Raw genomic sequence first — 21,938 nt, forward strand, 5'->3', positions numbered from 1 at the left:
AGTACCAAGTATCAATCACTTAGATAATGTGTTTTCAGGTATTTGTTTATTTGGATCCCCAATACAGAAGCAGCAGCTACTCTTCCTGGGGTTCACAATTAAACACAAAATATGACAAGTAACGAAACACTGATACACTGATAGACAAGGACAGTCACATTTTAAAATACCATGATATACAAACAATGCAACTAAAAAATAATACAAACAATGGAACAAAACAATGTGTGTGTCTGTGTCCCCTCGCGAAGCAGCTGCTCTCTATTGCACGTCTTCCGTCTCTTCTCTCCGTGTCTGCTCCACACACAGGACAAGTAGGCGCGCAATGGATTATGGTCATTGTTGTTAATTACAATGCGTTCTGTGCTAAACTAGGTAGAATATTGTCCTGTTGGACACTACAACTCCCTACTACATCCCACAGTTTGGGCTTGATCTGATTTGTCTCTAGAGAAACTGCGCGTTGTGCTCACAGAAAAAGCCTGAACTAAACAGAATTCAAATAGTTGAACCGACATCAGTCAATTAGTTAAAAAAAAAAAAAAAACGGACGGTTTCTGTTAATCGCACATTTTTTGTTGTTGAAAAATTGACCAGGGACTAAAATGTTGTGAGAACCCTAATAAAATAATACAATTATAAACCATTGCATGGTAGTTGTGTTTTTCAATAAAATTATTAGCTAACATCTCTGTCATGTGATTGGTGACATTTACCATTAAACCCAAACCATTGCAAAACACTATACAGTGTGTGTGTGTGTGTGTGTGTGTGTGTGTGTGTGTGTGTGTTTGGGACATTTACCATTTGAAGAACATTGAAACCATTAGAACTGCTGTAGGCTAATGGTTTGCTTGTGCACCAGGAATGGTCTAACTAATCCAGACTTTTATTGAAGGGAATAAACCACAGACATGGGCTGTTTCCTGGACACAGATTAAGCCTAAGAAAAGGACAAACTGAATTGCTTTCATGGAGGACTGGCTTGACTTGTGAGGATGACCACAATATTTATTTTCATCATGAGCAAAATCTATTGGTTTTCTACCCAAAGTTGCAGAGAAAATGTTGTTATCCATTTAATAAACACAAGACACCAGAAAACGTGATAAAAGAATGTGGCAGGAACAGTGACATCTAGGGGGCAAAACATAGTTATACATAACACACTTATGTGGAAAATGTAAGCTGGGCTAATTTCTCTGAACAGAGGGGACATCACCATATTCACTAAGAATACATTACATAGTATGAATAAACAATACACCAAGCCGCAGCTTCATACTACTACTGGCCGTTGATGGGCTTGGTGTGGGGTCTGTGGGTGGCTTTTGGCCATTTTAGTTTTTTTTATTCCTCATGTTTTATTCATTGTTCAGAATAAGTTTTGTCCAAATCAGATGTTAGGTACTATATTTATTGAATATTATATGTGTCCTATAAATGAAAATGGCCAATTTGGGTCAGTCAATTAGCTTAATTTCCCAGAGAAAATTATATTTCAACAAAATAATGCTTGTACTTTTTTCAGGTGGAACAACCCATTAGGCTTTGTAGTGTTATTCATAAGAGTTCTGTGTCTGTTATAGCCACACAGAGCTGCAGGCTATTTCAGCCATGGGGATCATAAACTTCACATAATACTTCAAGCTTAAACATCTAGTGAAATTGTGGACATACTTAGGTTTATGAGTGCATTCTGTTGGTCTGTAACCTCTCTAAACAGTGTTAATTGTCCAGCATGCTTTTATAGGCTATATGAAATTCTCTGACCATATAGCTGTGTTCTTGATGCTGGGCATGGAGTTAGCAGTGTGTGTGTGTGTGCTGTCAGCCCACAGGTCTGGCCGAAGGCAGATTGGGTAAAGGGGAGTCCATGGATGAGGGGATGGAATCACCTGGGGACCGAGAGGAGGAAGGAGGTGAGTTCATCTTTAAAGCCATTACAGCTAAACATGGAAAGGTTTACTCCTAGTCTTCGTCTCTTGAGCTAGCCTAACATAAGACCATACTGTGAGACTGACTGATATCTACTGTTCCAGACACATTGAGAGACGAGGAGGTAGCTGCCAGACTGGGATCCTCCCCCGGAGCAGAGGTGGAGCTAAACGGAACCTATGAGAGCGTAGAGGTGGGGAACGGACACCAGTCCCCCACCCCCCTGGTCTCCCAGGACAACAAGTCTCAGGTGGTCATAGAGAATGGGACGTTGGAGACCGACCCACCTCACGGTTCCGTCACCGGGAGTAATGGATACATCCTCAGCAAGCAGCAGGAGGGGGGGTCTTCAACGGGGACAGGCTTGGTGGCTGCCCCACATAGGACTAGCTGGTTGCCCTCCGGCACCACAATGGTGGGACACACCACCACAACCTTCCTGTCCTCCGCAGCAGGGCACGCCCACAGTCCTGGCGCACTAAGAACTGACAACCACCAGGCCGGCTCCCCGTCGGGACAGGGGGGCTCAGACACAGAGACTAAAAATGGCACGTCCCCTAGTGACTCCCCCGCCCCGTCTCCGCTGTCCATCGCCATACACCGAGCACGCAAGACCATGTCCAGGCCAGCGTCCAACCAGACACTAAAGGTAGCTAGTATTAGCCTAGTAAAAAGAGAGTCGATGAATGGTTCAGGTATTTGAGTGAGACACATGAGTGAAATTCTACTAAAATATGAAGCACTAATATTTTCTTTATCGCCGTAGCTTCTAAACAGGGAATTAACAGAACCAAACGGTGCAGACGAGGAGAGTCAGAATGGACCAGAGGAGGAGAAGACATCCCCCTCCCAGAACCAGCTACCTCAGAGCCAAAACGACATGCCGGCTGCAGCCACAGCCAAGTCCCAGACAGGTCAGAGAGAGAGCACTGGGGCCTACAGTAGAGGGGAGAGGGTACAAGGAAAATAGCACACACAACAAAAATGTAATGGCAGTACTTTGCTTACTGGAGGCTATCTACTTATTTCAGGGCTGCAAAAGCCAGGGGAGTATGAATAAAAGCTGTGTGTACTGTGATGTAGTGTAAGAGGTTCATGGCTTCTTGAGCTCAATTGATTGCTCTTTTCCAGCAGCGTCGGCATCGAGGAAGAAGAAAAGGAAGATGGGAACATACAGTCTGGTCCCCAGGAAGAAAACCAAAGTGCTGAGGCAGCTGACAGTGGTGGAGATGTTTAGTCAACTTCAACAATCAACTCAAAGCACACAGGTTTCATCTCTCCTCCATAGACTATCTTAACTGTTTTAGAATTGAATGGAAATTGGGAGGAAATGTATTAGAATTTGGATATTTGGCTGTCAGCATCACGTTGTAATATTTCTCTGCTCCCCCTCCCAGCCTAAAGAGGTAGCACACGTCAACGGGGAAAGGATGGAGAATGAGTCAGAGGAGGAAGATTTGGAAGATGGAGAGGAATGGGAGGAAGAGGAGGAGCAGGGTGGAGAGGAAGGTGTCCCCACGGGCCAGGAGAAGAGTCGAACATCATGCCTTGCCCTTCAGGTTGAAATCTTAGTTTGTCTGTCTGCACCCCAGTTGAGAACCTTGATAAAATTATGCTTCTATTACATTCATAGATATCACAGGTTTAGAACCACAAATTAAGGTAGGAAATGCAATGAAATCCTTTTGCAAATGGCCAAACCTCTTTGACATTGTGTGATACTTGTCGGTTCAGGGAGAGGAGCCGGACTCTGAGGAATCAGCTGAAGAGGAAGAAGAGGAGAACGAGTCTGACTTGGTAAGATTACGCAACTATTTTCCCTTGATCGGAACGACATAAGTGAGTGTTTTTGTGAACCCAAACATTATCAAAGCACAATCTTGTCCTCAGTCATGCTGTTCCACCATCAGACTGAGGAGAGGTACATTGATTGTCATTGGAGAGAATACATCTCTCAAATGATCTGCTTACACACAGAGCTCGGAATCCAGCGTGAAGAAGAGATTGAAAAAGAAAGTAAAGGGAGACAACGCCTGGCTCCGGCCATCCAGGAAACGGAAAAGGAAGCCTAAGCCCAAGATTGAGGGACTCCCTGGTACAGTAACCCACCGCTCTGCCTTATGAGGAACATTATGGGAACATCTGAAGAGATCTCCGACCTTTGACTTTCTGCTCCCTGTGCTAGCTAACTCTACATCCCTTTCCAGGCACAGTTCCCCAGCCCCAGGGGCAGGCAGGCCTCAATAAGGAGTACACAGAGGTTCCTCTCCACTTACTCAACCTCAAAGCCCAGGAGAAGCTGCTCTCCTCACTGCACACAGGTGAGTGAGGCCACAGAGGAGTAGGTGATGGGGGAAATAAAGGGAAAGGGGGATAGTTGTGAACTGAACTGCCTGTTGGTAAGATAATTCCTCTCTGAGATTTTCCCATCCATAGACTACCTTTTAATGTTTCTGAAGACTCCGAAATGGTCTTGGTTTTATGAGGCAAGGCCTCTGTCCTCCCTGACTGGTTCAGATGACTCATGAGAGCAGCACTGAGCGCCCCCTGGTGGTGATGTCTGTCATAGAAATATAAAATCTGATAATTAAGAGTCTGGAACTGTACCACTATTGTAGCTCTAAATTCATCTCTATAAACTCTTGGAAAGCGCATTAAACCTGTAAGTAAGGGTCATATTGACATCTCTCGGATGAGCTGAGTGGATGGTCCTCTGTGCAGGAGTTTCTGGGGCTATGGGAAGTGTGGAGCCAGATATGGTGCAGGAGCTGCCACTCTGCAGCTGTCGCATGGAGACGCCCAAGAGTCGGGAGATCCTCACGCTGGCCGACAGGAAGTGCATGGCCACGGAGAGCGTCGACCAACAGGTGAGCCTTGATGCTAGGCCTCATCATATTTTTGCACGTATCCCATTCCCTATGTCCACTTATCACATTCTCTCCCTATGTCTTTGGCTTCGTCCTGATTTATCCACCCCTTTCTTCCTTTTCAGTCTTTGTTTCTCACTCATACGTACCTCTTTCCTTCTCACAGCTGAGCCGGTGTCAGAGTGCGGTTCTAAAGCATGAGATGATGCGTCCCTCAAATTCTGTGCAGCTGCTGGTGCTGTGTGAGGACCACCGGGCCGGCATGGTCAAGCACCAGTGCTGCCCCGGCTGTGGCTTCTTCTGCAGAGCCGTGAGTACTGGGACCTCCCTGGAGTGGGAATGGGCAAACACTGCATCTATTTCTGAGTGGAAAGGGTCTTCTAGTAAGCCAGGTCCTAATTATAGTGGTTAGGGAAAAAAAATCTGGCCCTACTTATAACACTGAACTAGCCAAGGCCTTTATATATTCTGTGATTATGGCCTTCGAAAATGTTAAAACACTGGGATTCTTCAATGGCGAACACACTGACCTGGCTGTGTATGTTTGGGTTGTAGGGTACCTTCATGGAGTGCCAACCGGACATCAACATCTCCCACCGTTTCCACCAGGCCTGTGCCTCGGTACTGAAGGGCCAGACCTTCTGTCCACACTGTGGGGAGGAGGCCAGCAAGGCCAAGGAGGTAACCATTGCCAAGGCCGACACAACCTCCACCGTGCCTGCCACACGTGCTGCATATGACCCTGCCACGCCCAGGACCGCGGAGGGCAGGGCAGACACCACAACTGGAGGGTAGGTTCACAGCACTGTTGGGAATAATGGGTTGGAGGGGGGGGGCTTCCATTACAGTCAATAGCAGGTAAAGAAAGGAGCCAAATCACACATTTTCATCAATACATCGTTTCCTCATATTATGTATTCCTTTCAGTCTGAGAAGATGACACTGGTATTTTCAACAGTATCACTCTTCTGTTGTAGTAATCAGGCATTTATCACCCTTCTGTGTGTGTTCCAGTCCATTCTGTCTCTCTGTGGGAGGTGATCTGGGTGGCCGAGCAGACAGCTCTCTCTCCATCCCACCCGAGCACACACTGGACACCAACTCCTTCCCTGGGGGCTCCAGAACCGGAGTACTGCTTCCTGCTGTGGGCATGGGGATCGGCATAGGAGTGGGCGCCGCCCCTAAAGAGACCTTGGAGAGCATCCTGCTGGCACTGGACACAGAGAAGTAAGACATTCTACCAAGACTCAGGGTTGAGAGGTTAAAAAGTGCTGCTCTACTATGCAACTGTTTGATTGTCCTGATTAGTATTTCACTCTCTCACTACCACCCCCTCACCAGAAGTCTCCTCTCACACTCTTAACCACTTTTAGTGTTACTAACAGGGTTTTGATCCAACCTTTTATGCGAGTAGTCGATGCCGGATAAAAAATGGCACGACCTACCTGATGGAAACGGCACATTTGTCAGTGAACTTACCAAATGTCGACAAAACAAATGACGCTAGACAAGGTGGGATCTTTTTGTCTTAAAAAAATAGTTATAGGAGAATAGTGGGGAAAGACTTCAAGCTGGTTGAGAGAATGCCAAGAGTGTGCAAAGCTCTCATGAAGGCAAAGGGTGGCCACTTTATAGAATCTCAAATATAAAATATATTTTGATTTAACAATTTGTTTTGGTTACTACATGATTCCATATGTGCTATTTCATAGTTTTGATGTCTTCACTATTATTATACAATGTAGAAAATAGTAAAAATAAAGAAAAACCCTGGAATAAGTAGGTGTGTCCAAACTTTTGACTGGTACTGTAAGTATTCAAACCCTTTGCTATGAGACTCGAAATTGAGCTCAGATGCATCCTGTTTCCATTGATCATCCTTGAGATGTTTCTACAACTTGATTGGAGTCCACCTGTGGTCAACTCTATTGATTGGACATGATTTGGAACAGGCACACACCTGTCTATGTAAGGTCCCACAGTTGACAGTGCATGTCAAAGGAGCAAAAACCAAGCCGTGAGGTCGAAGGAATTGTCCGTAGAGCTCCAGGATTGTGTTGAGGCACAGATCTGGGGAAGGGTATCAAAACATTTCTGCAGCATTGAAGATCCCCAAGAACACAGTGGCTTACATCAATTTTAAATGGAAGAAGTTTGGAACCACCAAGACTCTTCCTAGAGCTGGCCGCCTGGGAAAACTGAGCAATCGGTTCTGTCACACTAACAGAGCTCCAGAGTTTCTCTGCGGAGACGGGAGAACCTTCCAGAAGGACAACCATCTCTGCAGCACTCCACCAATCAGGCCTTTATGGTAGAGTGGCCAGATGGAAGCCACTCCTCAGTAAAATGCACATGACAGCCTGCTTGCAGTTTGCCAAATGGCACCTAAAGGACAGAGCATGAGAAACAAGATTCTCTGGCCTAATGAAACCAAGATTCTTTGGCCTGAATGCCAAATATCACATCTGGAGGAAACCTGGCACCATCCCTATGGTGAAGCAGAGTGGTGGCAGCATCATGCTATGGGGATGTTTTTCAGCGGCAAGGACTGGGAGGCTAGTCGGGATCGAGGGAAAGATGAACGGAGCAAAGTACAGAGAGATCCTTAATGGAAACCTGCTCCACCATGCTCATGACCTCAGACTGGGTTGAAGATTCACCTTCCAACAGGACAAAGAGCCCGGACTTGAACCCGATCTAACCTCTCTGGAGAGACCTGAAAACAGCTGTGCAGCGACGCTCCCCAGCCAACCTGACAGATATTGAGAGGATCTGCAGAGAAGAATTGGAGAAACTCTCAAATACAGGTGTGCTAAGCTTGCATCTTCATACCCAAAAAGACTCAAGGCTGTAATCGCTGCCAAAGGTGCTTCAACAAAGTACACACTCAACAAAATACGTATGTAAATGTGATATTTCAGTTTTTCATTATGGGGCATTGTGGTGTGTGTGTGTGGATTGATAAATGTTTTAATCAATTTTGGGATAAGGCTGTAAAGTGGAAAAGGTCAAAGGGTCTGAATACTTTCTAAAGGCACAGTAAGAGAACGTTGAGGGTTCCTCAGCTACCTTCCTGTGTGACATGTTCATGCACACGTTAAATGATTTATGTTTTCTATCAATATTCTCCTGTTGTTATTGTGAAGGTGTATTCCTGTAACTGACTTCTTCCATGTGTCCTGCATCAGGCCCAAGAAGCTGCGGTTTCACCCCAAGCAGCTGTTTATCTCTGCTAAACAGGGGGAAATACAGAAGGTCTTGCTCATGTTGGGTGAGGGAGATGTCTTTTTTAAACTAAGATATTAAACAATGAACAAACGTCATTATCCGGTCAGGTTTCTGTGAATAACAAATGTCCCTCTGTATCCCTGTCCACCAGTGGATGGGGTAGACCCTAACTTTAAGATGGAGAGCCAGAGCAGACGCACCCCTCTCCATGTAGCATCTGAGGCAGGCCACCAGGAGATCTGTCACCTGCTGGTTCAGGTGAGGCTGGGCTATAGTTCCCACTGGGAGTGGATGAGGGAAGGGGTAGACGTTGCATTACACGGACATGCATAGAGACCAAGCTTTCCAGCATGGGTTCCATGGCATCGGTTGACTCGCCAGGTTATTACGTTGCACATGTGTTGACCTCTTCTCGTGGATCATTTTAATCGGCACAGTCATCAAAATCTCTTCATGGACCAATTTCGATAGTATTGAGTGGATCAGAGTAGATTGATCTAGTTGTTTTGGTCTGTCCCTCCCTCCCTACCAGTCTGGTGCTAACCTGGACATCTGCGATGAGGACCAGCGCACGCCCCTGATGGAGGCCTGTGAGAACAACCACCTGGAGGCGGTCTGCTACCTACTGAGGGCAGGAGCCATCGCCAGCCACAAGGTGGGTTCACACACCCCCTCTAACACCACAGCGACACTCATACCTCATTCTCCGGGGAGACTTCATTAGTCTATATTTCCATCGGGGGCAGTGGATGTGATGGTGCTGTATGTAACTCAAGTGCCATTCTTGTCTTAGGCTTTGGCAATAGTGTTTTGATAGCATGCAAGCCCTGTTAGTAGTCTATGTAGAGGGTTGCGTTGTATTACAGTGGTATGAATCTTATGACAGCAGCAATGTGTGTTGACTCCCTTCTGTTCTCCAGGATGTGGAGGGGTTCACTTGTCTCCACCTAGCTGCTAAGATTGGCCATTATAACATTGTGGAGCATCTCCTCTCCACAGGACTCATAGACATCAACTGTCAGGTGAGTTCTGCTTTTTTCATTCATAAACCAGTGAAACACAAACTCGTTGAGCATAGCCGTAATTCTGCACAATGTTTAGTCCCTCAAGATGATTACAGCTTAGCATGGCTTGCGTTGGTTGTACCACTGAAGTCAATCAGAACCAGGAGTGCTTTCATCTTAATTCAGTTCTGTTTTGCTCTGGCCTGTGTTTGTGTTGTGCCCTCACAAGTAGTCTTTCCGTAGGGGCCTGACTCTCCTCTCGGTGGGCGTGCTGCTCCCATCCGCTCCACATGGGCTCCTAATGGTTTCCTCTTACATTGCAGCTGCTGTGGAATGATCAGCATGCATTAGTTAGGATTACAACCCCATTGGCTACCCTGCCGACGTGAAAGCCAATTTGTTTGTGTAAAGCTACGGAGCAAGTTGTCATTGACCTCCTATTCTGGCCATCTCTAAAACAGATGTTTCTCTGCCTCAAAAATGTATCTGATCTCAAGGATGTGTAGCAGGGATGCTCCAGCATTTCAAAAGGAGATGTCGTTTTGTGTGCCACCATCAAAGGCACTCTGATGCCATATGACTGTGGTACTGCAGAGTTTAAAAACCTGAGTATGGTATTTGATGTCTCTATTTGAAGTGCTTGACCTTGCTGCAGGTATTGATCCATTATGGCAGGAACGATGTCATGGCAGTCTTTGTCCTTGTGGTAATACATCCTCCTCAACCTCTTATAATATCTCTCGGAGAAGGTTAGTGACATCGCTCGTCGTTATATCCAGGACATTGAAGCAATCCCATGCTGTAGGGGCCCGTTGTTAAAGCTGTGATGTGTTACTCTGTCTAGGACGATGGCGGTTGGACGGCTATGATTTGGGCAACAGAGTATAAGCACCTAGAGCAGGTGAAGATGCTGCTCAATAAAGGGGCTGACATCAACATCAGGGACAAGGTCAGTAACTAGGGTTAACCGAGGGTCTTCATGACCTCACACAAGCCAAACTGTTTTTGTTTCAATTACTTTGCTCTATCTTGAGTTTTTTTTTTTGTCTGACTTTGTCGTCTATGACACTGTCGTGAATTTGCTAACTGTTGTCTGTTTGTAGGAGGAGAACATCTGTCTCCACTGGGCGGCCTTCTCTGGCAGTGTGGAGATTGCTGAGCTCCTCCTAGAGTCCAAGTGTGACCTCCATGCTGTCAACATCCACGGAGACTCCCCTCTGCACATCGCTGCACGGGAGAACAGGCTCGACTGTGTCACGTGAGTGGAGGTTGAGGGGAAATGACTGGTGATTCGGCAATAAGTAATAGAATCTCCATCCTACAGCACTGCTGTGGCTGTAGCCTCCATTATTATAACCGAGGCTGTAGCCACATCAGGACTATTCCATCTAGTACACTTAAGTGATGGTGTCGAAGGCTATGATCTGTGGCCCCTCAGGCTCTTTCTGTCTCGCGGGGCGGATGTCAACCTGAAGAACCGTGAGGGGGAGACGCCGCCAGACTGCTGCAGCCACAGTTCCAGGGTCTGGCTCACCCTGCAGACTAACAGGAGGGTGAAGGAGGCCAGGAGCAGCACCCAGGGGGAGAAGGTCCTTAACAGGTAGAATTCCTCGATCGCCGTCTCTCAAACTTTCATGCATTTCTCACACGTTTACCTTTCTGATGCTCTGTCTCTGATCATGCATGGTACCCTTTCCTCTCTACTTGTGGCTACCTCTTGTTGACCGATTGTCAAGTATAATATAATATCCACTGGGACCTGAGCCTCCAACCTTTTGCTGACCAGTACATCTTTCACCACAGAGACATAGCCCGGGGGTATGAGGGAGTTCCAGTCCCCTGTGTCAACTCAGTGGACAGTGAGCCCTGTCCGGACAACTACAAATATGTCCCAGACAACTGTGTCACCTCCCCCATGAACATAGACAAGAACATCACACACTTACAGGTGGGTCATGTGACTGGATAGACCAGGGGTCTCCAGTAGCTCGCAGCCCACATATGAGTAGCTCGCCAAACAATTCTGAAAGTACATGCAATTTTCCACGTTTTCCACAGCAAACTGTCATAAACAAATATCAACACCACAAGCTCCCAGCTACTATCTAATCAACGCAACATTGACATTATCCCAACCCTAGTTAGGTTTGGCTTTTTAAGCCAATATTGGCTAACACAATATCTGCCAATTTAATTTCAGGCACTATTACCTGTCTGTCTGTGTGGTGCACGTGTTTGTCTATCACTCTGTGTGTAGCCAGTTGATGTGATAACCGTCTTGAGGGTCGACAGAAATACTTTCCACAAAACCTTCTCAATTAAATGTTAACTGCAAAGTAGGCTTACCTGTCAAACGTATATCATTTCTAAACTTTGCCATGAAATGAGTACAGAACCATCGCTAGATCGGCACATTCCTCAATAGATGCGCAATTTAAATTACCAAATGCACAATTAAAGGGGAATTGCACTCAATTTATTTTAGATGAAAACACATTATCTTCTGATGTGATTTAAGCATGGACATGATCTCAACATCCAATTTCGTTGTTTCTCTATGAACAATTGTAATTTTAAGAATGGAAAAACTAAAATATCAAACCAGGAAAAATACATTATAAATATAAAACATAATTTAATGGAACAATATCAGATGTATAGGGCCCCCCTTGGAGTTGTTTATGAACCATTATTTTACCAGGTATATTGACAGAAAACTCTTGTACACTAAGGACCCGAGAAAGAGTTGCAGAGAAGAGAAGAATGTGCCTGTTTGAAAGCTAGGATAAAAATTGTAGCGCTAGACATGCTTCATTTTTTAAACGTAGCCCTCATTCTAGGAAAGGTTGGAGACTCCTAGAATAGACCATCCTATAGTTGATCATACTTGATGACCTGAAAGATTAAATGACCATCTTTCTCTCTGCGATCCACAGTACTGTGTGTGTAAAGACGACTGCTCCTCAAGCAGCTGCATGTGTGGCCAGCTTAGCCTGCGCTGTTGGTATGACAAGGTAAGGCCGAACACTTCAGTATCACTATTGTTGACAAAGTGCTGGTCTCCTATGATCGTCATGTCTGTTCCATGACCTTTCTCAGGATGGTCGTCTGCTCCCGGAGTTCTGTCGTGAGGAACCGCCCCTCATCTTCGAGTGCAACCATGCCTGCTCCTGCTGGAGAACCTGCAAGAACCGCGTGGTGCAGAACGGACTGAGGTACCTCCAATTTCCTGTCTCTACATTCAACCATATTTTTACAACCAAGCCAACACTCCTCAACCCTATTGATGATAACATTTAGATCAGAAAAAATGTCTTTCAGTCAAACAGCAACCACTCATTTGGAAGTTGTAATGCATCTGACACCCCAAAATGCATGTCGGGATAATGTGTTTGCGAGTTGAATGTGCTGTTAGTACATCCATACTGAAGGAGTTTGTTTGTTTTCAGGGTACGGCTCCAGCTGTTCCGGACCAGTCGTATGGGCTGGGGGGTGCGGACACTGCAGGAAATTCCCCAGGGAACCTTTGTGTGCGAGTGAGTCCTAGACATACCCCTTTCACAATGCGTAGTTCGGCTTTATTTTACCGCACCTTCAAGTTCTTAGATGATTTCCCATTCAATGTCACCTGTGCATGGTGCTGCATTGCTATTTGTGGGGTTGGTGGGTCCCTGACCTCACTTCCTGTCCACAGGTACGTGGGGGAGATCATCTCTGACGCAGAGGCAGATGTCAGGGAAAACGACTCCTACCTGTTCAACCTAGACGGCAAGGTAGGGATCAGTGCTCATGAATCTCATCAAATCTTGCTGGCTAACTTTAGGACAAATCTGAAATGTAACTAGGCAGTGGGATCTGCTGTGCTTTGCAGGCAGATTTCAATCTGTTACCCAGTGATAAATTCATTGTATTCTTGTCTCTTGAGGCTTTTCCTGGGGTTGTTTCTAAAACACTATTCTACAATCATTGTTTTACTTTGTGCTATTCAAATCAAATTTTATTAGTCACATGCGCCGAATACAACAGATGTAGACCTTACAGTGAAATGCTTACTTACGAGCCCATAACCAACAGTGCAGTTTAAAAAAAATGCGGATAAGAATAAGAGCTAAAAGTAACAAGTAATTAAAGAGCAGCAGTAAAAAATAACATATACCGGGGGGTGCAAGTACAGAGTCAATGTGTGGGGACACCGGTTAGTTGAGGTAGTATGTGCATGTAGGCAGAGTTAATTAAAAGTGACTAGGCATAGATGACAACAGGGTGTGGAGCGGGGAATGCAAAAAGTCTGGGTAGCCATTTGACTAGATGTTCATGAGTCTTATGGCTTGGGGGTAGAAGCTGTTTAGAAGCCTCTTGGACCTAGACTTGGCCCTCCGTTACTGCTTGCCATGTGGTAGCAGAGAGAACAGTCTATGACTAGGGTGTCAGGAGTCTTTGACAATTTTTAGGGCCTTCCTCTGACACCGCCTGGTATAGAGGTCCTTGATGGCAGGAAGCTTGGCCCCAGTGGTGTACTGGGCAGTTCGCACTACCCTCTGTAGTGCCTTGCGGTCGGAGGCCGAGCAGTTGCCATACCAGGCAGTGATGCAACCAGTCAGGATGCTCTCGATGGTGCAGCTGTAGAACCTGTTGAGGATCTGTGGACCCATGCCAAATCTTTTCAGTCTCCTGAGGAATAGGTTTTGTCGTGCCCGCTTCACGACTGTCATGGTGTGCTTGACCATGTTAGTTTGTTGGTAATGTGGACCTGCTCCACTGCAGCCCCGTCGATGAGAATGGGGGCGTGCTTGGTCCTCTTTTTCCTGTAGTCCACATCATCTCCTTTGTCTTGATCTGTTTGATATCTCTGCCCGTGAAGAATTACCACTGCAGATGATGCAGAACCTGCTTTTTTTCATAATGATCCATTTATGTGTGTTCTTTGGTCACAGGAGGGTGACGTGTACTGTATCGACGCCCGTTTCTATGGCAACATCAGCCGGTTCATTAACCACATGTGCGAGCCGAACCTGTTCCCCTGCCGGGTTTTCACGGCACACCAGGACTTGCGCTTCCCCCATATCGCATTCTTCACCTGCGAGACCATCAAGGCTGGGGAAGAGCTAGGGTAAGGGTCATATTATATACTTTACTTGACAAAAGGTGATGTTATTACCAGTCTTTGGAATGTATTACCCTGTATGTATGTTTAAGTTTGTCATTCTATGTTTAAGCCTTTCATAATTTCTTAGACAATGCCTTTGTTCTCCCTAAAATCAAGATTAGGATCAAGCTTGATTCTAGATTCATCTAACTCGCTCTTTCTGTCCCAACCCTCCTCTCTCAGATTTGACTACGGTGACCATTTCTGGGACATCAAGGGGAAGCACTTTAGCTGTGAGTGCGGCTCTCCCAAGTGCAAGTACTCAGCGGCGGTCATTGCCCTGCGCCAGGCAGACAGCTCGCCCCAGGACCAGCAGCCCAGCACCCTCCCTGATACCAGCTCCTCTACCACCCCCTCCTGAGCCCACTCTCCCAGCCCCACAAATAGGACTTCCAGGCCAGCAGAGACGCGTCTCCATTCCCCCCCAGGCCCTGAGCCGTACATCCCCAGACGCCCCACCTCCACCCCCAGGTGGAACCATCACCACGATGAACCTTCAGGCCCATCACTGAGATCAACAATCAACCCCACAGAAACCCACCTGCTTAATGTCTCATCCAGCTCTTATATCACATCCTTACCAGCACAAACTCTGAACTTCCACTGAAACTGCCCCTCAGTGCAGGACACATTGGACAGGAAACAAGTCTGTATGTTTGTGTGTCTGAAGTGCTACAAATAAAAATGTTGGCGAAAACGACCTTGCTATGAGCCTGGCTCTTGTTTTGTTGGTTCCAATTGGAATTCTCAAACTTGCTTTGTGCTCCATCCTGGACAGTTGTAATCTGGGTAATGGTGTTTCCTAACCAGTGGTCTGAATCAAGTTTGTACTAAGCAACAATGTATATCTATTCATGAAAAACATTTTCAGTGTGAAAGAAATTTGTAGCATGAGCGCCCATACCCCTCAAATCATACCATAGAAATGAGCAATGTTCATGCACAATTTATAACAGTTGACGTATTTACCTCATGTTATATTTTGATTGCAAACGGGACAGAGGACTTAAGTCACAAGCGTATGTTTTTACTGGACTTCTTCTCTTGAGCATTTCTACAGGAAAATAATGGTCAGTGCTAGATATCAATATCAACGATAAATACTTTTTAATTATCACTTTATATTTAAATAATAGTTTTAAATCGAATTTTCTATACAGAATAACATCAAGTGAGGTGTATTGTATGCAGAACATCAGATATCAGGTTAAGGAAAGAACTATCGATTTTAAAGTCAACGAGGACACTGACCAATCATCTCACTGTTCTGTTCAGAGGGGGCAGAGTAAAGTAGACATTGTCCAGTAAAGACTTGCAATCTGTTTTGACCACACAGGAGTGGCAGATTATTTTCTCAGTTATTTGGCATGAATTCTTTTTCAATACAATGGTCCCTTTCTATTAGCTATTTGTCTGCTGGAAAGGGTGTATATGAAGGATGGTGTGACATTCAATGGCCCGACTAAGGGTGTCATGATTGAGGATTCCGGTGCACAAGTGTTTAGGTGGGAGTTGTCTAAGCTGTACAGTTTGCCATACTGTACCTGCAAAATTAAAGCAGATGGATTTTTTTGTTGTTAAATCTGCAAGAATTTTAAGCATGTTTGAGGATGACTCACTCTTCTGAACATTGAGTCAAAAATATTAATTTGCCACTTCTGGCGCCATTAAATGGGATTGAATGTTAATCGGGTGAGACTCAAGCAATGGTGCTGACAAGGTTTTATTTTCCTTTTATTCATTTTGAATTACTCACCAAGTGAATACAAGTTGTAAAATAAGGTAAAGCAAGGTTTTCTTTTTTACATTTAAATGTACCTCCAGTTTTCTAACTGTAGTTACTGTAGTTATCCTGTTAATGTTGTTCCATGATTTAATGTTGATGGAAACCAACACATTATTCCCATGTCTTTAAATGTGGTTAGTATGGTTAGTGAATATTGTGCACATTTTCAAATGTATGAAAATAAAAAGGTTCTAAAACATGAAAAATGATTTGCTTTCTGTTACATTTCTGGACTGTGAAACATCTGTCTAATTGGTTGTATCTTTTTTTTCAATAAATGTACTACTAATGGATACGGCTGGCAGGTTTTATTAACAGTGCAAAATGAGGGGGCGCACTAGACAGGTTCCAGTGGATGAGGGGATCTGGAGGAGAAGATGGGGATAGATCAGCCACATCCTCCAAAAGCCCCCCTCCAACGGCACCAGGCTAACACTATCCTGGAGCACACAAGGGAAAAGGGGCGCCGGAGAAACACCTGGAGGCGGGAGCTTGAGGCAGATACAAGGGAAACCGGGATGGAATGCGCTGGAGAAGACCAATTTACAATGGCCTATGCTCCCAGAGGAGTGATGGGCTTATGTAAAATAGGTGTTCTGTATTTAGTGAGTTTTCATAAGAATTTCAGTGGTTCGTTATGTCCTCTGGCATGTCATAAAACCTAGCGGTCATTTTTCTTCACCATTCATTTTTCCCATAGGGGATTTTAGAACTTCAAACAAGGTCTGTGTTTCCTATAGGATTTCCCTAGTGTGACTTTTCGATAACCGCGTACATCTTTCGGACAAGGTGACTTTTATCAATATATTCGGCTCAATTTACTCTCCGATTCGAAAATGCTAATTAGGATCAAAGTGGACATCATGCAAGACATCAAATCCTTGCAAGCTCTTGCATGTCATCACTAGCACACCTTTGCTGTCAGCTAGCTAGCTTCTAGCTACCTTGATCCAAAACGAAATATATTGTTTTTTATATATTGTTCCTTATTTTATTTAACTAATATTTGTTGTCTTATGCATTTGGTCTTGTCTCGTACAGAATACTATCCTAGTAGCAGTCAGATATGTACAATGTGCCATGACCACTAGATTAGATGATTATTAGCAACATAGCCTCATTTTATAAGATCCTCTTCTCCTTCAGCCGGTGGAGGACCATATTTAATCCTTCATCATTTCTGTAACTGCACTACATGACCAAAGGTATGTGGACACTTGCTCGTCAAACATTTCATTCCAAAATCATGGGCATTAATATGGAATTGGTCCCCTCTTTGCTGCTATAACAGCCTCCACTCTTCTGGGAAGGCTTTCCACTAGATGTTGGAACATTGTTGCGGGGACTTACTTCCATTCAGCCACGAGCATTAGTGAGGTCGGGCACTGATGTTGGGTGATTAGGCATGGCTTGTAGTCAGCGTTCCAATTCATCCCAAAGGTGTTCGATGGGGTTGAGGTTGGGCTCTGTGCAGACCAGTCAAGTTCTTCCACACGATCTCGACAAACAAGTCTTTATGGATCTCACTTTGTGCACGGGGGCATTGTCTAGAATGTCATTATATACTGCAGCATTAAGATTTCCCTTCACTGGAACTAAGGGGCCTAGCTCAAACCATGGAAAAACAGCCCAACTTTACAGTTGGCACCATGCATTCGAGCAGGTAGCGTTCTCCTGGCATCCGCCAAACCCAGATTAGTCCGTCGGACTGCCAGATGATGAAGCGTGATTCATCACTCCAGAGAACGCGTTTCCACTGCTCCAGAGTCCAATGTTGGCGAGCTTTACACCACTCCAGCCGACACTTGGCATTGCGCATGGCGATCTCGTGTGCGGCTGCTCGGCAATGGACACCCATTTCATGAATCTCCCGACGTTGCTTCCAGAGGCAGTTTGGAACGCGGTAGTGAGTGTTGCAACTGAGGACAGCGGTCCGTTTTGTGAGCTTATGTGGCCTATTTTTTATTTTATTTTTTATTTTACCTTTATTTAACTAGGCAAGTCAGTTAAGAATAAATTCTTATTTTCAATGACGGCCTAGGAACAGTGGGTTAACTGCCATGTTCAGGGGCAGAACGACAGATTTGTACCTTGTCAGCTCGGGGATTTGAACTTTCAACCTTTCGGTCTATCACTTCATGTTGTTGCTCCTTGACGTTTCCACTTCACAATAACAGCACTTACAATTGACCGGGGCAGCTCTAGCAGGGCAGAAATTTGACGAACTGACATGTTGGAAAGGTGACGGTGCAACCTTGAAAGTCACTGAGCTCTTCAGTAAGGCCATTCTATTGCCTATGTTTGTCTATGGAGATTGCATGGCGGTGTGCTCGATTTTATACACCTGTCAGCAACGGGTGTGGCTGAAATAGCCGAATCCACTGATTTGAAGGGTTGTCCACATACTTTTGTATATATAGTGTATATGAACGAAGTGAAATCAATTTCAATTAATGGTGTCTGCATGTACTGCTGTATTAAAGCAATTCAGAACTAACTTGTTGACATGTTCTGTTGTAGATTCAAAGCCAGATTAACTCATTGCAGAACGCGTCCATAATCAGCATATTTATTTGACAAGAATGCACCTAGCCACCCATCAATCACGTAAAACACCTGAACTCCAAAAATGACATTGTTTTAAAGGAATCAAAATAGTACACAATGCATACATATTTTTATATATAACATATAAACATCTGACTTTTAAGTGAAGATCAGAGAAACAACAGGATGTGTAAGGTAGGTTTAATATAAAATACTAGGTCAACAGACTCAAAACAAGGAAGCCATGCTAAAATGCAGCTATATCAACACCCTTCTTGTCAATTTAGGTCCATGTTGCTGCTGTTAATGTGAGCAGCACATTTACCCCTGAATTCAGCCACCAGAATGAGCAGGAGGACAGCATTACACAGGTGAAAAACAGGTATCAAAAACCATACACAACAGTTTTAAATGTGCTACTGAGTCTAGATGTTTATCCAATCAGGAGAAGAACAAGTGAAGGAAGCAGTATAGGGAAAATGGGTATAGGTAGGGTGGGTTTATAGAGATAAGATAGAGAATTCCAAAATGTCAGAAGTTGAGAGACCATGGGGCATAAAAGGCATAGTGTAGAATAAGCGGTAGTTAGAGGGATGGTTAGCCATTGAATAATCATAAAATGGAGTGCTGGTGTGCTTCTGTACCCCTTCTAGGTCATTGTCACAAATATCCGGCCCATGCCCAGTCATACTCGGGTTCTCAGCGTGTTTCCCTCGACATCATTCTGTCTCAGCTGCAGCATTCAAATCGTAGTCATCGTGTGTTGTGAATCACATTACAGACGATGACAGCATTTCCACAGATTAAGCCAAACATAATACAACGTAAGAATTGAGAACAGCATTTTGTTGACAGCATGGTGGTTTACACTGTCTACTGTGTGTGAATGATGGAAGAATCTTACCTCAGCTGTAGGTCCATCTGAGTTTGTGTGGTCACTTAGGCCAGCACATCAACCGGTACTGGGACCACTGGAGACTTGGGATGCTTGCTCTCAAAGTGCAAGAAGTTAACAATCTGTGGCTTAGATTGAATTAAAAGTTGACACATGATAAACTAAGAAACAAAGTACTACACATCAAAGACTACCACTCAGGCCAGTACAATAGCCTACATATGGATAGGAACCTAAAGGCACATACAGTACAAAACAATACTACTCACCAGGCAGACGGGGCAGGTGTGGACCAGTGTGCTGCCTTGGCTGCAGTCTTCTGGAATAGACTATCTGCAATTAAGGGTAAATACAGGCAAATATATTGCTAAAAGTCACATTGTCGGAGAGAGATTTACACGGGTATCAAAACGTCACGCCAGGATGAGCCTACACGAAACACAGCCCTTATTTTAAGTGTTTCTAAAAAATCCCCTATGGGAAAAATGAACCGGTGGAACAATGATTGGAACCATTTCCGTCTTTGACTGCTAGGTTTTATGGAAATGATGACTCATACTGTGGTACTCTATTAGCCTCTTAACCTCTCTTAAGCTTGGGAGGAGGTGGTTTAGCAGGAGTTAGTTTAGTTGGAATCATGCCCTAATATATGGGTGCAATGCCACGTGCTGCTCTTCCAAAGCCTCTGGACTATTATAGCTGAAGACTGAGTAAACATTTTTGTTTATGCATTTTTTTATGCCTTAACATCATCCATTTCACTATGAATCTCCTTACTTCTGCCTTTCTTTTCAGATCTCAGCTGTCATTGATTCCCTACCCGTATCAGAGGAAGTAGACAGTTTCCTGAATGATTGATGTGAATGTCATTGCTGTATTTTAATGAAAACCCCATAATGCTGCTTCTCATTCTGGTTTATTATTGTTCTTCTATGGTGATTTATTGAGTCCAGAGAGAGATTGTTTTTTCCACTCCTTATCTCACCTACCACCAACGCTTAGCTAAAGCAACTTCAAACCCAGCGTGCCCTCCATGAACCGAGCAGCAGGGTAGTTTGACTGACAGGCTCTGGGCCAAGCTGCTAAGATATTTCAGCGGCTGTGTAGTGGCATAACTATGGCTGACACCTCCCACACTCCACTCCCCCATAATGAATGCAACCCTTCATTTTATTTTTTTTACTGACAGGTGGTGGTGGTGCAACATTGAGAGCTGAAAAATGCACACTAGAATGGTTGATCCCATGGAACTCAGTTGTTTATCTCTCCGATATCCCTGTATTCAAAGAATCGGAGATAGGCCTTGTTAGCTGGCTTAGAAAGGCTCTGATGCTTGAACTAAACATTTCCCCCTGAAGAAACCCACCAACGAGAACATGTCAGGAAGTGACTCTGATTGTGCACCAGCAGGCCTTTTAGGTCCTTGAAACGAGACGATGATTGCTCCCTTCCTGATTACCGAGAAAGAGGGAGAGAAGGCAGAGTTGGTAATTGAATCAGAGGATCATTTTCTCCTTCTAAACTGAAGACATTTGGGCTGATAACAAAGCTCTTAATTAGCAGAACAGGAAACAGCCTTTCCGCTTTCCGTGGGGGCAAAACCTTTTGGTGCCCCCAGTCCTTGTGCCACGTAGAGAAGCCCCTGTAAGCAGGCAGATACACAGTAGAAGTGAAAATGTGCAATAGTTAGTTGGCTTGCTTTTGTAGACATTTCATATTTGTTGCCTTGGATACAGACACTACGGTTAGTGAGGGAGCGTTCATGGACAGGAGGGCCCCTAACTTCTTCATATGGGCGGAGAGGCGATCCACTGTGGTTTATGGTAGGTGATCAGGATTCTTGAGTTGCAAAGATTCCCTTGAAGTTGCATCAATGATGTGACTTGTTTTATAGTGCTACCTCCTTTTCCCGCTGCCTTCCTCACACCTTAACACTGCTCTCCTCCACTTGCTTTTGTGTCACACGATTCACTTTTTTCCAACTCTGTTTGTGGTTCCTTCCATTATTTATCATTGAATAACATGTGGGTTTGTATTGGACCTTCTCTGATGGGAAGTGGTAGGCTGTGAATCTTGGTGACAAACACTGCTCCTTCAAATCATGATTTAGACACTAGGCCTACATCGTGTACTACTAGCACATCACATTCAGCCATTACATCGTGTGCATTCTCGACCAATATTAGGCTAACAATAAATCCAATTGAATGAGGTAGACAAGTAGGCATAGTGGATGAGCGTTGCCTTTTAGGAGCAGGTCTTGGGCGAGTTTGCTTGGGACTGACTCGAACGAGGAAGGAATAGGACAGGCCAATAAAAAACGGCAACAAGACAAGATGATGCAACAAATATCTGTAGGCCCTATCGAATGAAAGAGAGGAACAAAATAATATACGTGGTCATTTTAAAGTTAGCTATGCTAATAAGAGATATAATAATGTTATATTTGCATAAAACCATAAGGTGACATTATGCATTCTTTTACTTTGTGAACCCCACAAGCCACATTCGACACGTGGAGGATGCT

The 21,938-nt window shown here is 44.7% G+C and overlaps 1 protein-coding gene and 1 long non-coding RNA gene across 6 annotated transcripts in view; one reads left to right on the plus strand and one right to left on the minus strand.

The window, feature by feature from the left end:
- ehmt1b (euchromatic histone-lysine N-methyltransferase 1b) overlaps positions 1-16,262 on the plus strand; it is a 28,850-nt gene extending 12,588 nt beyond the window's left edge. For 4 of the 5 annotated variants that reach the window (XM_029769127.1, XM_029769128.1, XM_029769123.1 and 1 more), the window contains exons 2-27: positions 1,835-1,922; positions 2,043-2,587; positions 2,705-2,852; positions 3,070-3,206; positions 3,336-3,497; positions 3,673-3,735; positions 3,916-4,033; positions 4,146-4,259; positions 4,660-4,805; positions 4,972-5,115; positions 5,361-5,596; positions 5,820-6,032; positions 7,994-8,076; positions 8,185-8,291; positions 8,566-8,688; positions 8,954-9,055; positions 9,882-9,986; positions 10,141-10,295; positions 10,476-10,637; positions 10,841-10,985; positions 11,974-12,051; positions 12,137-12,252; positions 12,487-12,573; positions 12,732-12,810; positions 13,972-14,147; positions 14,367-16,262. In XM_029769127.1, coding sequence (XP_029624987.1) covers positions 1,835-1,922; positions 2,043-2,587; positions 2,705-2,852; positions 3,070-3,206; positions 3,336-3,497; positions 3,673-3,735; positions 3,916-4,033; positions 4,146-4,259; positions 4,660-4,805; positions 4,972-5,115; positions 5,361-5,596; positions 5,820-6,032; positions 7,994-8,076; positions 8,185-8,291; positions 8,566-8,688; positions 8,954-9,055; positions 9,882-9,986; positions 10,141-10,295; positions 10,476-10,637; positions 10,841-10,985; positions 11,974-12,051; positions 12,137-12,252; positions 12,487-12,573; positions 12,732-12,810; positions 13,972-14,147; positions 14,367-14,544 — 3,810 coding nt within the window. In that variant the 3' untranslated portion in view covers positions 14,545-16,262. The remainder of the gene's footprint in view (positions 1-1,834; positions 1,923-2,042; positions 2,588-2,704; positions 2,853-3,069; positions 3,207-3,335; positions 3,498-3,672; positions 3,736-3,915; positions 4,034-4,145; positions 4,260-4,659; positions 4,806-4,971; positions 5,116-5,360; positions 5,597-5,819; positions 6,033-7,993; positions 8,077-8,184; positions 8,292-8,565; positions 8,689-8,953; positions 9,056-9,881; positions 9,987-10,140; positions 10,296-10,475; positions 10,638-10,840; positions 10,986-11,973; positions 12,052-12,136; positions 12,253-12,486; positions 12,574-12,731; positions 12,811-13,971; positions 14,148-14,366) is intronic. The other variant, XM_029769124.1, reaches the window with a different exon arrangement.
- A 2,441-nt stretch (positions 16,263-18,703) lies between these two features.
- LOC115202744 (uncharacterized) lies at positions 18,704-19,755 on the minus strand. The gene is made up of 2 exons (XR_003880042.1): positions 19,421-19,755; positions 18,704-19,249 (listed from the first exon to the last, which is right to left on the minus strand). It is a non-coding gene; the product is annotated as an uncharacterized LOC115202744 (long non-coding RNA).
- Between the last annotated feature and the right edge of the window lie 2,183 nt (positions 19,756-21,938).

This window comes from Salmo trutta, chromosome 12, assembly GCF_901001165.1.
Source record: "Salmo trutta chromosome 12, fSalTru1.1, whole genome shotgun sequence".
Lineage (NCBI taxonomy): Eukaryota > Metazoa > Chordata > Actinopteri > Salmoniformes > Salmonidae > Salmo > Salmo trutta.